We start from the raw sequence: 12,915 nt of genomic DNA, 5'->3' as shown, positions 1-12,915 counted from the left end.
TTTCTAATTTTCTGAAAGCATTCTTCTGTGATATAATTTTAGGAATTTGGAAACTTCTGATTAATGGCAGCAACCATTGCACTATCACATCATAACATATTCACACATTTTAGGATTCATAAAGCTCAAATCAAGTTTTAAAATTAATGGCACTACCACTGATTGAGCATCTTGAGATAGCTATATTGTGCAAATGATATATGTTGGAGGATGCATTATCAAAAGTAGTGTGTTGGTCAATTTTACAGAACACATTGCACATGATTTAACAAGCGCTCAAGTTAGTTTTCTTTTTGGTTAACTTTATTGTTCTTTTGGTATTTATTGCAAATGATCATGTCAAGTTGTCAACTTTAGCTTCTGATCAAGGTATAAAAAACATAATATACAGATTTATGGAAAACCAAGTGTATTTGGTCTTATTGGTAGACAATATGGAATTTTTTCAACTTGAGTGAAAGAACTATAGGGTAACTGTATGATACATTATGGTTTACATTTAGATAAAAGACCATGTTAGTCGTTATACTGTGCTTGAAGATCAAATAGCTAATTTGATGACTAAAATATGGAAATCGGCATCATTATGTTTTATTGGTTTTAATGAATGTAGGTTCAGGGGCATAGTCTTGGTCAACTACTTGAAATTTTGGCCCAATTGGAAATTTGTGCTTACAATGAGCTGGCATTAGCTAAACACCTTCAGAACATTTTCTCTCTCATCTTTGTGTTTTACCCATCTTGTTATTCTAGTTACACCTTACTTACCGTGCTTTGTGGGCTTTTTCTTTAAATTTTTTTGGCTTCCATGTTGTAGATTTCTGACATCAATATTTCCATTCAGCAATTAGTCAGCCTTAATTTGTTGGATTCTCATTAAGTGCATACTATCTTACAGGGTGGATTTATGTGTTGGAGATGGCTTTGAAAATTTTTTCATTTGGATTTGATGCTTATTGGATGGATGGACAAAATCGATTTGATTTTGTGATTACATGGATAATTGGTAAGAATATTTATGCAGCAACTTTGGCAATCATTTGGGCGAATTTTTTGTTTATAGTCAAGTGTTGATATATGGACTTGTCTAGTTAACCATCAACCTTAGTTGTAATGCAACATTACTGTTGATTGATTATCATAACAAGTTTTCTTTTGGGTTCATTTTGTGCACAACAACAACAAGAAAAAAATAGCTTGGTGTACGAGGCTCCCACCAATATGGGGTTTGGAATGAGTTGATGTATTGTACGAGTACAACTATAATGTTCCAAGATGAAAACTCCAAACAAGGATTGCAATTTTGTACTTGTGTACTGTACTGATCCTTAGCCGGATTGACACACGTACAAACCGTTTCCAATACAATCGATTAATTTCAGTGTTCTGACATATGGTATACCAGTATGTATCGAAGAGGTAGAAGAAGAATAAGAGGTGATGGTGGGGGAAGAGGATGAAGAAGGAAGAGGAAGGAAGAAGAGGAGGTGGTGGAGGAAGAGGAGGAAGGAGGAAGAGGAAGATAGAAGAGGAGGCAGTGGAGGAAGGAGGAGCAAGAGGAAGGAAGTGGAGGCACCTAATTGTTCAACTTTGTAAATATTTCTTAATCTCTCTTAGTGGTATCTTTGAACAGCCATCCATCGATTTCAACGTTCTCATCTTAGCATTATGATCCATAAAGCATAGATAGCCTTATATTATGATGCTTGGATTCTTTTGTCCGCTATCACACCTGCGTCAACATTACAGAAGATGGGTGTTCATATAAGGTTTTAGCTGGTTTCCCTTACAGCCATTCTAACTCTGTTGGACTCTTGGTTTGGTAAATTCAACCTACTCTGTCACCTACTAAGAAGAAAAGGAACAGCTGCAATGACTAACCAAAGCCAAGGAAGAAGAAGAAGAAAATAAAAAAAGAGAGAAGAAAGTCTAACTCTGTTGGACTATATTAATTTGGTCAGTTCCAACCGGTCTGTCACCAATGAAGAAGAAAAAGAGCAGCAGCTGCAATAACTAACCAAAGAAAAAGAGGAGAAAGAGAAGAGAAAAGGAGAGAAGAAAATAGGAGGAGAAGAGAAGAGAATAGAAGAGACGAAATGAAGAGCAAGAAAAGTGAAGAGAAGAGAACAAGTAAAGTACCTAATTGGTCTCATAGTCACAAATATAGTTCGAAAATGCATGAAAAGTGAAAAGATTTAAATGTATCATTATAGGTTGCTATGTCAACCTTGATTAGACTACAGTTGAACTTAGACTTTATCCTGGACTTGGTCAATTTAAGTGTGATTGTACTAACACGAATGCATCAGATCCTCTTTGAACCTCAAGTACAAGACTTTAGGAATTCCTGTACAAGATTTCACTGAACACTCTTATTTGTTCGCTTATTGAACTTCAGGATCAAGTTTGAGTCACTTCCAAAACCTTTTAAGTCATCACATGCTTCTGCCAAATTATCAACTTGTCTTCAGTGAGTAGTATTTGGTCCATCATTGCCTTTTGTGAGTTGAAAAATCAAGTCAATTTTTTAAAACAATTTGAATAGCATTATGGCAATTAAACTAAACTGAATTAGATGACTCAAGGTGCCGACGTTAACATATCTTGTTTATTAAGATTATCAGTTTTAAGTTTAATGACCTCATGAATATAGTAAGAACTAGTTTTGTTTAATTGAAGTACTTGTTTGAAGACTAAATAATTTAGCCTGCATATTTCTATTTGAACAATCTTTCTATCTCTCCAATTCCAGTGCCCCAATATCTGTTTATTGACAGTTTCATAATTCTTATGAAAGTTTGCTACTGACCTATTTTTTTAATTCAGACATGTATAATGCTATTTGTTTCTTCTTGGTTTGATAAATGCCACTCTCATTGTCATGTCTATGTGAAAAATGTGCTTGGTGTCTATATTTTACAGTTGTTGGAGAGACTATGACATTTGCCTTCCCATCCGTGCTTCCTTTTCTTTCAAATGGCGAATGGTAATGTCAGATAATTCCACAGATTCTTATTGTTTAGCTACCATTGTCATATTATAAGAAGACAGAAATTTTAGATCTGTTAAACTTTCATCAAGTATGATTGAATTTGGGATTAGTTTCATTTTCTGCAATTCAACAAGCCAGGCTGTTTATTTAACATACAAGAGTCTACAACTGGGAAGTGAGGAGAAGAGGTACTTGGACTAAAGACAGAAATGGATGGAACTTTTCTATGACTAATAATGTGAATAAAAGGAAATCTTCTTCCTATGGAGCTAAACCTCCATACAACTATCCCTCACATCCCTGGTGGAAAAAGTGAGGATTGAAAATAAAAAATTCTGTAAGTACCTATAGATGAATATTACTTGTCTAGCCTACTAAAAGGAAAAATGTTTGATGATGATACCAAATTTTTGAGAAAAGAAATTGTGTTTAAGATGTTGGAGTGAGGAAACTTTTGTAGAAATTGATATCCCTTCCTTGTAAGATTCTGGGGTTAGGAAACTTCAGAGTACCCTTTGCTTGAGCCTATGGGTCCCTATTGGGAAATATTTCAAACGTCAAAGTTCAATCATCATATTTTGGTAGGATGTCTAGCTTGAGAACTGTGCTACTCTTGCTTTAGAATTTTAATTTTGTTTATCACAGCATCTTTAAACCAAATATTGCAGTGTATTACACTCAAACTTGCCCTCTTGTCTTTTGGTGCCTAGTTACTTCTTTTGCTCTTCTGTAATTCAGTGATTCCTACACCTTATCACATGATTGTCTGTCCTCATCTTCTCTAATGGATTGGATAATGTGTCTTCTTTGTTGCTAGGTTTACTATGTTTTTATCACATTATCTAGAATCCCATTTACCCTATAAAACCCAAGATTTTATATGGTCGTTTATTAGTCCTAGGGTAATTTTCACTGAGGTGCTGGTGACAAAAGGTTAAGGGAATGATCCCTCCTGTGCGATGTGTGGAAACCAAATTGATTACAAATGATATCCTCTTCTCCAATTTTTTTGTGGTTCACCCTTGGATTTGGCATTAAACTCCTGTAAATAGTTTCCCCTTTATCTTATCTTGAGGGACAATTGGAGTCTGGAGACTCCACTTGATCACATGATATTAGAGAATTGGTTGTGATATCTTTGGAATGCTTTTCTTTTTTGCTTATTTGGAAAACTAAGAACAACCAAATCTTCAAGGACAAATTAGTCATTGTCATGGAGCTTCTTAAGAAGCAATACACCTATCATTTCATGAAAGTAAAAAAGAAAGGGCAGTCTGAGATAAAATCTCTTTATTATCTATTAATATTGGGTTCTCTTTATTTCTATTTTTTCTCTTTAACATATTATATTTATATAATTTAGTAGGTACCCTCTTTCTCTTGATATCCTGTTGTCAATGTTGTATACATGAAGTATAATTTAGCATGTATACCTTATATAGCCTTGCTGTGGATGTTTGCTGCAGTTTTTGCTTATGTATATTTAGATCTTAAGAGGCCTTAGAACTGGGATATTTTGCCATTTAACTGCTTCCTAGAGTGATAATAATGGTTATTTCTTCTTCCTTTTTTTTTGCTAACGTATTGATGATCTACTTGTGATTACAGGATTCGCTACCTTCTGATTGCAAGGATGTTGCGCTTAATAAGGCTTCTACTACATGTCCAGCGCTATAAAGCATTTGTTGCAACATTCCTAACTCTTATTCCTAGTCTGATGCCATACCTAGGGACTATATTTTGTGTACAATGCCTTTATTGCTCACTTGGAGTACAGGTATACATTCTTGTTCTGGACTCACAATCATTGGCGAAGCTCCATTCCTAGTTTGATGCCCTATTTTATGTTCTACGCATTTATTGCTCTCTCAGATTTACAGTATACTTTTTACTTGTCCTACACTTGCAAATATTGCACAAATTTACCTTTGGAGGGACTAACTACTGGATTAAGCAGAATGTGTAGTTCCTGTATTTTTTTTCTTTTGTTTAATAGGGAGATATAAGTATCAGATTAGTAAATGGAAACACTATCACACTAAGTATCATATAAGTCAACGGAAACACAATTACACTGTGTGCAAGTCATGATATTTTCTATCAAGTTATAAGGACTTATCTTGAAGAAACCTACTTGACCAAATCACCAAATTATAAGAACCATGTACCATATAATGTGGAACAATAAAAAAGAGGGTGACAGAATTTGGGATATGAGAAAAATAACTTCTTTTCTTGGGATAACTTAGAGCTTAGAGCTAAGGTCCATATCAATATATGGATTCCTACAGGCTAATATAGGAATATGCCTCAGAAGCTCATTCTCCTCTCCTTTAATAGATGGTTTGTACATTACAGACCTTAAGTATCAAAACACTAAGACACAAATTACAAAACATCATTAATTAATGGTGCCTTATAAGTTGGCAGTTTGCAATTATAAAAGCTTGTAAATTGTGGCTTGAAACTTGAGACAATTTTTTTTCAATACTGTCATTAATCCAGATTTATTTTTTTTGGGGCAAAGCCTGCAAAAATAAACAGGTATAATTTGAGGGCTTATAAGAAAAAGAAAGAGAAATCTTCTAACATATATGTCAGTGTCAGTTTGAGATTAGATTTTGATCCACTCTGGTGCTGCATCACCATGGCAGTTGTAATGTCATTATCCTGACTAACACTATGATATTGGTATTTGGTAGTTCTATATGAAGAATGATTGTTTCGTAAGGGTTGATCACTAACTTTCTTGTACCAACTGACTGCTGTCACCCACTTCTGGAGACCTTTCCACATCCATAGTAGCAGACGAACAATTATGCATTTGCATATGGTGTGTAAAATTAAACATGATAATGATGTTTTCTTTACAACGGCTGCAAGTCCTTTTCTTTTCTTTTGCTTAAATGCACAAGCAAAATGTAGATATGCGTGGTTCTTCACTATTAACTATCAATACAAAATGTTGACCGAAAGAAACTTGTAAAAACTTGGTTAGGCCACCTGTATGGTGCTAGTTGTACTCTTGCTGTTTACAGTTTTTTGGTGAAGTTGAATGCACAAAATTCCCTTAAAAGATCTCTTGAATATGAAATTAGCGTATTAGTTGTTCAACTATGACTTGAAAACTTACTAATGGTTGTTCTTACTTTCTAGCTGTTTGGTGGAATCGTAAATGCTGGAAACCCTAAACTGGAGATGACTGATCTTTCTGATAACGAGTACCCTTCTGTTCCTTTTTCTATTTTTTACCAAATTAATTTCAAGTACTGTATATTTAACAGGATGTGGCATATTTGCATATTCCCTCTTATTCTTGTTTGATATTTTACTTCAATTGACATAAGCATTTCCTTGGAGGCTTAATTTAGTTATATTACCAAAATTTATCTTGCTTGCTGACTGTTTTTCTTGATGTATTATAGCTATTTGCTTTTCAATTTTAATGACTACCCAAATGGAATGGTGACATTATTCAATTTGCTAGTGATGGGAAATTGGCAAGTATGGATGCAGGTATACTTTTTTCATAAGAAAACCCTGTTATTTATATGCATATATTGACATATTATTATACTTATTTGTCACCAAGCACCAAGGCACTGTTTGACAACATACGCATTGAGAAAATATTCACTCCATTTCATCTCGGCTTCTGAAGTTTGGGGACATGAAAGAGTTTCAGAGAAATATTTACTCCATTTTATTTTGGCTTTTGAAGTTTGGGGACATGAAAGAATTTCAGAGAAATACTACTTGGAGTGGAAAGAGGAATGCAAGGTGTTCCAACAATGACCATACATGATCTCTAACATTGGTTCTCGCCCCGTCTCAACATTGGGACTTGGCACATTTCCATTTTTCCCTCTTTATTATTCATTTGTGGTCCATGGATTCTACATAACAGTGCAGTAAATGTGAAAAAGAGAACATGTGGAAAGTGGAGATTAGTCATGAAAATCTGTTCACACACTTCTGATGAATTGACTTTAAGCTATGACATTGCCTAAGGGACATCCAAATTCTGCAAACCAAAAATGCCAAGTATAGAATATCTTTTTCTGACTGCTATTGAAATGTCTAGGATAAGCTGATAAGTAATATATGGTCTTAAAGCAGTTCTCCTAGTGACATGCGACAAATTGACCACTAAGGGTCTAACTGAATAGAGTATGTTAGAAGAAGATGCAAGATAAATGTACACCCGAAGTATTCTCATTACTGTGTACTAATTGTTCAATAGTCTGTGGATAAGTAACTGGGAATAAACCTGTATATACCTTCCCATTAAACGTAATTTGTCAGAAGAAAATAAAATTGACCAGGTTGTCCATTACATAAATGTTTCATGACTCATTTTATTCAAAGAAACAAGCAAATATCTGTGTAAAATGTATATTAAAATACTCTTGTCTAATTCTTACTGAATTAATGCATTTAGCTATATAAAACAAAAAATTGTGTAACAAAGGTAACTTTCAAGTTTGATGTATCTTCATATATGATCAGTGTTACACGAATGACATAATTGTATTTCTAGTATCAATTGACACACTGATATGAACACCACTACCATAATTTCTGCAGTGATCAAACTTATTCTATATCATGATTCTGACATGATGGATGGATCTCTTATTTTATCAAATTTATGCCTAAAAGAAGAATAATGATCTCTGAACTCTGACATATTTCATCCATGGAATTATGAAAATAAGTTTTCATAAGATCATAAATGGTGTTATTTTGTGAGTTAGTTCAACAAAATTTTACCTAGATTATTACACCAATAATTGGAATGATTACCAAAAGATGCATTTTCCACCATGAACCGATGTTTAATTTTCAAGCGGATTCAACAAAAGGAGAAGAGAATATCTTGTACATATCTCAGCAAGTCACTATCTTAAAGAAACTGCCAAAATCCCATTTGCCTGAAAAGCAAAAGGAAACTGCTGAAAGATAGCTCAGTCATATCAATGTAATGGTTTCAAATTTTAGAGGGGAAAAGCTTATTAGATAAATAAGAGAGATGATCTTGTTTGGCAATAAGGAAGCAAGTATTGCTGCGATGTGGATGGTAATATAGGTGTGGGTTTACTTCTTACTCCAATAAACAAATGAGTGGGGCAGCTTTGGTGATAGGTACAATTAATTAAAGTGGTTTGGTCCATGCACCGGTTAGAAGACTTCAGGTGTTTCAGTTTAGTGGTGAAAGGATAGGTAGAACGAGGTCTGCAAGAAACTTTGTGAGAAACAACAAAAAGGGATTTAAAAGCTATTAATTTGCCTATTTATGCTTCATGATAGCTCGATAACATAACAAGATCCATGTAGCTGACCTAAAGCCCAAAGAGTTGGGATGTTGGGAATATGCTGATAGATATGCTCTTGGGCTTCATGTGCTCAAGTGTCAAGTATGTCTTGATTTATGCTGTTATCTATGCTTTTCTCAATCTACATATGCCAAAGCTTTGACATTTTAGCAGTAATTTCATGAACTTGAATGTTGTATTACTAGCAAGTAGCAAGTGCTTATGACTTGCTTTTCTACAGAGCTACAAGGATTTAACAGGAACTTCTTGGAGTCTTGTATACTTCGTCAGCTTTTACCTTATAACAGTCTTGCTGCTTCTTAATTTGGTGAGCTTCTTATGTAAATTTGTTAATGTTTGCAGCGCTATGATTTTGGTTAATGATTATGTTATTCAAACCTTAGGCATCTAGATTTCATGTTCTTCATGTGTGATGGGTCAAGTTTTGAAATTTTACTATTGTTGTTTGGAAAAGACCCTGATGCCTATTTTTCAGTCATAAAGTTCACTTGACTAACAAACTCTTAAACCAATTTCTAAAGTAGATATAATTCCTTTTCTGACTGTAGCAAATACTTCTGCATTAATATTATTAATTGGTTATCAATGAACCATAATTCAAAGGCATAAAATCACTCTTATCAATATTTTACTTCAATGATCTTTGCTACATTTTCTAGCTTGGGTGTTTTGTAATACAATGGAAACATACTTCCTTATTTTGCTGGTATGTGTTCACCAGAAAGTTAATGGACCTTTCTCTGCTTAAGTGACATTGTAATTATCTGAGCCATTCACCCACCATCCACCATGGGCATGGGTGCCAAGCACTTAAATCCAATTTCTCTAAGTTGAAAGTGTAAAGACTTTCATGAAGTTTAAATTGCATGGAAAAGAGTTACCTTTACTTTTATGAGAGGATCTTCTTAAAGCTGAGGCCACCTCCATTGAGAATTTGACAATATAAAATGCATATGGACAGGACTAATAAGTTGTTTTTGGACCATATAAGATAATATATCAAAAAGTTAGTTGGAGAAGGATAATTTTCAGTAAATGCAGAAAGTTGATGTTATCATAAGTTGAATGGTTGAACCTTTTCTCAAGTTATTTATATCTGTTCTAGAAAATACCTGTGATATTTGTTTGTGTATGTTTTTCGCTATGCATGTCTTTGATATTTCGAACTGGTGATTTGTTCCTTTCCTATTTGACTTGTCAATATGCTTCAATTCTGGCATAACAATTCCTTTCATTGTTTTATGTACAAATCTGGATTAAACTACTATTGTTTCCCTGAGTTCAGAAACATGTTATGCTCAAATGTGCAATTCGATGCCAACTCTTTTAATAGTTAATATTGCTTATAAAATCTCCATTTCTTTACATTGGCACTTCATGTCAAATTTAAAATCATAAATAGGAGAGTGGTTTTATTTTTTATAAGAATTCATCTGCATATCTGCTACAAAGACCCAACAATATTATTGACTGCTTACCTGTGGTTCTTTTTGGACCCGCTACATCTGGAGAATTTCCTGGGTTAAATTCTTGAGCACCACCTGCACAATGCAAACCTAGAACCTCTTTAGTTGGAAGATGGGAATCAACTACCAGGCTATGGCCAGATTGGTTTATGTAGGAAAGCCGTTGATGACTGACATCATCGAACATTTGCTGTTTTTTTTTTCAGGTTGTTGCTTTTGTATTGGAGGCGTTCTTTGCTGAAATGGAACTTGAATCAGCCTCTGAACCACAAGAGGAAAAGGTATTTACACATCAAGTTGTTCTATACCTTATAGAAAAGAACAGAAATACTCTTATATTCCAAAATGTAGATTTACCAGAAATCACTATGGACAATCTTCGGTGGGCATGAAAATGTGAAGTTATTTTTAGGTACTTCAAGTACATGAAGCACATTTACGGTGTACTTAATCTTATGTGCAGTCAAACTTATACACACCAACCAAATGCATGCACTTAACCTCAAAGAAATGAATTTTCATAATCAGGGAGCTGAGATACTTCTCAATGTAGTTTTTGTTAGGCTTGTGAGTGTCTTATCATTATTTGCTCACTGATGCAGTCCACAGTTGATTCTGCGGCACAGTTTCTGATAAAGTTTCATAAATAGTTCAAGTGGGGGACATCAGTTCCATTTGATGTTCAAGTTTAGATGGAAATATAGGTAACATGGTCTATTGTACCAATTTGACAATTCTGTGTAGATCATGTCCGTGGTCACTTTGGTACTTTGGTTCATCTTGTAAGTATCGGTCTCTTTATCACCAAAGATAATGGTCTAAAATCTAAATCTCAATAAGATTTCACTGATGCTTATTTTGGTAACATTCATTAACTGGTTCCCTAAGATAATTTGTTGTAAGCTTTATTTTGTGAATATACCTTTTTATACATTGATTTGTTGAAACAGGAGGATCCTGCAAAGAAGGAGCGACGTCGACGAGTTGGGTAATACTCTGCCTAGTTCCTGTTGAATATTGATATACTTGGTCGAGCAACCATGGCTTAAAATTTCATTTTGTTATTATGAAGTGTGAAGACAAGGAGTCGCACAGTTGACATTCTTCTTCATCATATGCTAAGTGCTGAACTAGACTCCCAGAGTTGCGAAGCATAGTTTCACTATTCCCTGGTAAATATTTTTAATATGATTCTCTCATATGTTAAATCTTTATAACTTCTTTTACTTTTGTATAATTGTCATTGATTAGTAAATATCTTTTTATTAGCAATCAAAATACTATTTCTCAATTCTGATGATGTTAAGGCATATCGAGCGGTACATCTAATTTAGCTGTAAAACCCTTCGAAAATATCTGAAAAAAAAAGTTAGGATAGGGTTTTTAAGTTAGAAATAAATATTGTAACAGTATAAGTTTAGCAAAATTAATACAAATTAAGTAAGAATAGTATCACATATCTTTTTTGGCTTTGAAACATATCTTGTGCAAGGTTCGTATTTCAATCTATTACGGATTATCCTCATGTAAATATTGAAATATCTATAGAAAAATTATTTGAATTGTTAGACTATTTTGTTACAATATAAACTCTAAAATTAAAATGAATTAAATAATCACATATGTAGATATACCTGATTGTTGATTCTACCACCAAAACGAACGACGGGCTTCCACGGGTGGTGAATCGGGGTCCTCGATCCTATACATTTGCATATCAATATGATATGTTTGTTGGACCTAATCATGAAATTGATCCCATGACATAGTATATTGATATACCGTATGTCATTGATGCATCAATGTGGTGCTGATCGTAGGCTGATTGTCATGAATCATATTTGTTCGAGGCAGCTCTTGAGGTATATATTAGTGAATGTCAGAGCTTCTACTTTCGTTACTGATTTGCTGCTCTGTATCATGCTGTTGCTCAAAGAAGGATGACCAACTATCACCATACTGTTGTTGCCTATATGATTCTCCATAATACGATGGCTATGAATACGATGAGCTTCTTTCTGTGTCTATATCATGTAGGCTCTGTCGCATCTGCTCAAATTCATCCATTGTCTTTCCCTTCACCTTCCCCTTCCCCTTCCCCTTCCGCGCATAAACTTGACCAGTACCTTGTCGAGTTCCATGATCTAAATCTTGGGTGACATGTGTAAAATATTGCTCCTCGGTCCATACACCACCCTCAAGTTGTGTAAACGAGACCAACGACTGCCCAGCATCATCACCATCATCCGTCGAGACACTACTGTCCATGTTGCTGTCATGTCTCTGGACCGAGCGAGTTGATGAATGTGATTGTGAAGGTGTCTCGTCGCCCGACTCGATTATTTCCAATGATGCAACCGATGCTACTGCCTTCCCCTTTGCCTTTGCACGCTGGGCGAACGACTGTTACCGTTGGGTGTCTGTAGTTCCTCGAGCAATTTGACTTGATGTTATTTGACTCCTTCCACGTTGTGATCAAGAGGGATTTTCCACCTTTTGGGGTTGTGCTTCTTCTTCTTCTATTGCCTCGATGATAAAATGTGAAGGACGTTGAGAACCTCCCACCTCATCAAGTAGAGGATCCTCTTAGTTCTCTGCTGCTTCAACCCAATCTAACATTGGCTCCGAATCTTTGTTGTAGAATTGGAGGTCAATGAGATCAATATCTGGTTCCTTTGGCTCCTCCTTATCCAACTCAGCACATCGTAATCTTAGTTGTATGTTATAATGAATATATACTAGTTTCTCTAACCGTCTGTAAGAGAGTTTGTTGCGGACCTTCGTGTGAATCAATGCAAACGTTGACCAATTACGTTCGCAACCACTAGATGTTGTTGTCTATGAAAGTACAAGAACGACAACCTTCCTTAAATGTGGTGCATCCCCTCCAAATTGTAGCCACCACTCGACTGCAAAAAGATATAAATAAGATTTTATTAGCATAACAAATAATTAACATTAAATATAATTGATAATCAATATGTGTAACTTTTCCTCACTAGGATTCATAGTGTAACAACACGATATAGCTACAACATCGGAGAATGAACCAATTGTTTCTCGAAATAATCGACCCTCCATAAGAGCATCGGTTGCATCAGTAGTGTTTGACAAGAGTCGA

At 34.8% G+C, this 12,915-nt stretch overlaps 1 protein-coding gene across 2 annotated transcripts in view; it reads left to right on the top strand.

Annotated features, from left to right (window-relative positions):
- The window catches only part of LOC103981504 (two pore calcium channel protein 1), a 32,552-nt gene that overhangs the window by 15,774 nt on the left and 3,863 nt on the right, over positions 1 to 12,915 (top strand). For both annotated transcript variants that reach the window (XM_065103977.1, XM_065103978.1), the window contains 9 exons: positions 899 to 1,006; positions 2,923 to 2,986; positions 4,601 to 4,769; positions 6,149 to 6,213; positions 6,418 to 6,508; positions 8,549 to 8,635; positions 10,001 to 10,075; positions 10,745 to 10,782; positions 10,867 to 10,966. In XM_065103977.1, the coding sequence (XP_064960049.1) occupies positions 899 to 1,006; positions 2,923 to 2,986; positions 4,601 to 4,769; positions 6,149 to 6,213; positions 6,418 to 6,508; positions 8,549 to 8,635; positions 10,001 to 10,075; positions 10,745 to 10,782; positions 10,867 to 10,951 (782 nt within the window). In that variant the 3' untranslated portion in view covers positions 10,952 to 10,966. The remainder of the gene's footprint in view (positions 1 to 898; positions 1,007 to 2,922; positions 2,987 to 4,600; positions 4,770 to 6,148; positions 6,214 to 6,417; positions 6,509 to 8,548; positions 8,636 to 10,000; positions 10,076 to 10,744; positions 10,783 to 10,866; positions 10,967 to 12,915) is intronic.

Source organism: Musa acuminata, chromosome BXJ2-4, assembly GCF_036884655.1.
Source record: "Musa acuminata AAA Group cultivar baxijiao chromosome BXJ2-4, Cavendish_Baxijiao_AAA, whole genome shotgun sequence".
NCBI lineage: Eukaryota > Viridiplantae > Streptophyta > Magnoliopsida > Zingiberales > Musaceae > Musa > Musa acuminata.
Note: the sequence above shows the minus strand (reverse complement) of the source record. Positions and strands in the feature narration are given on the sequence as shown.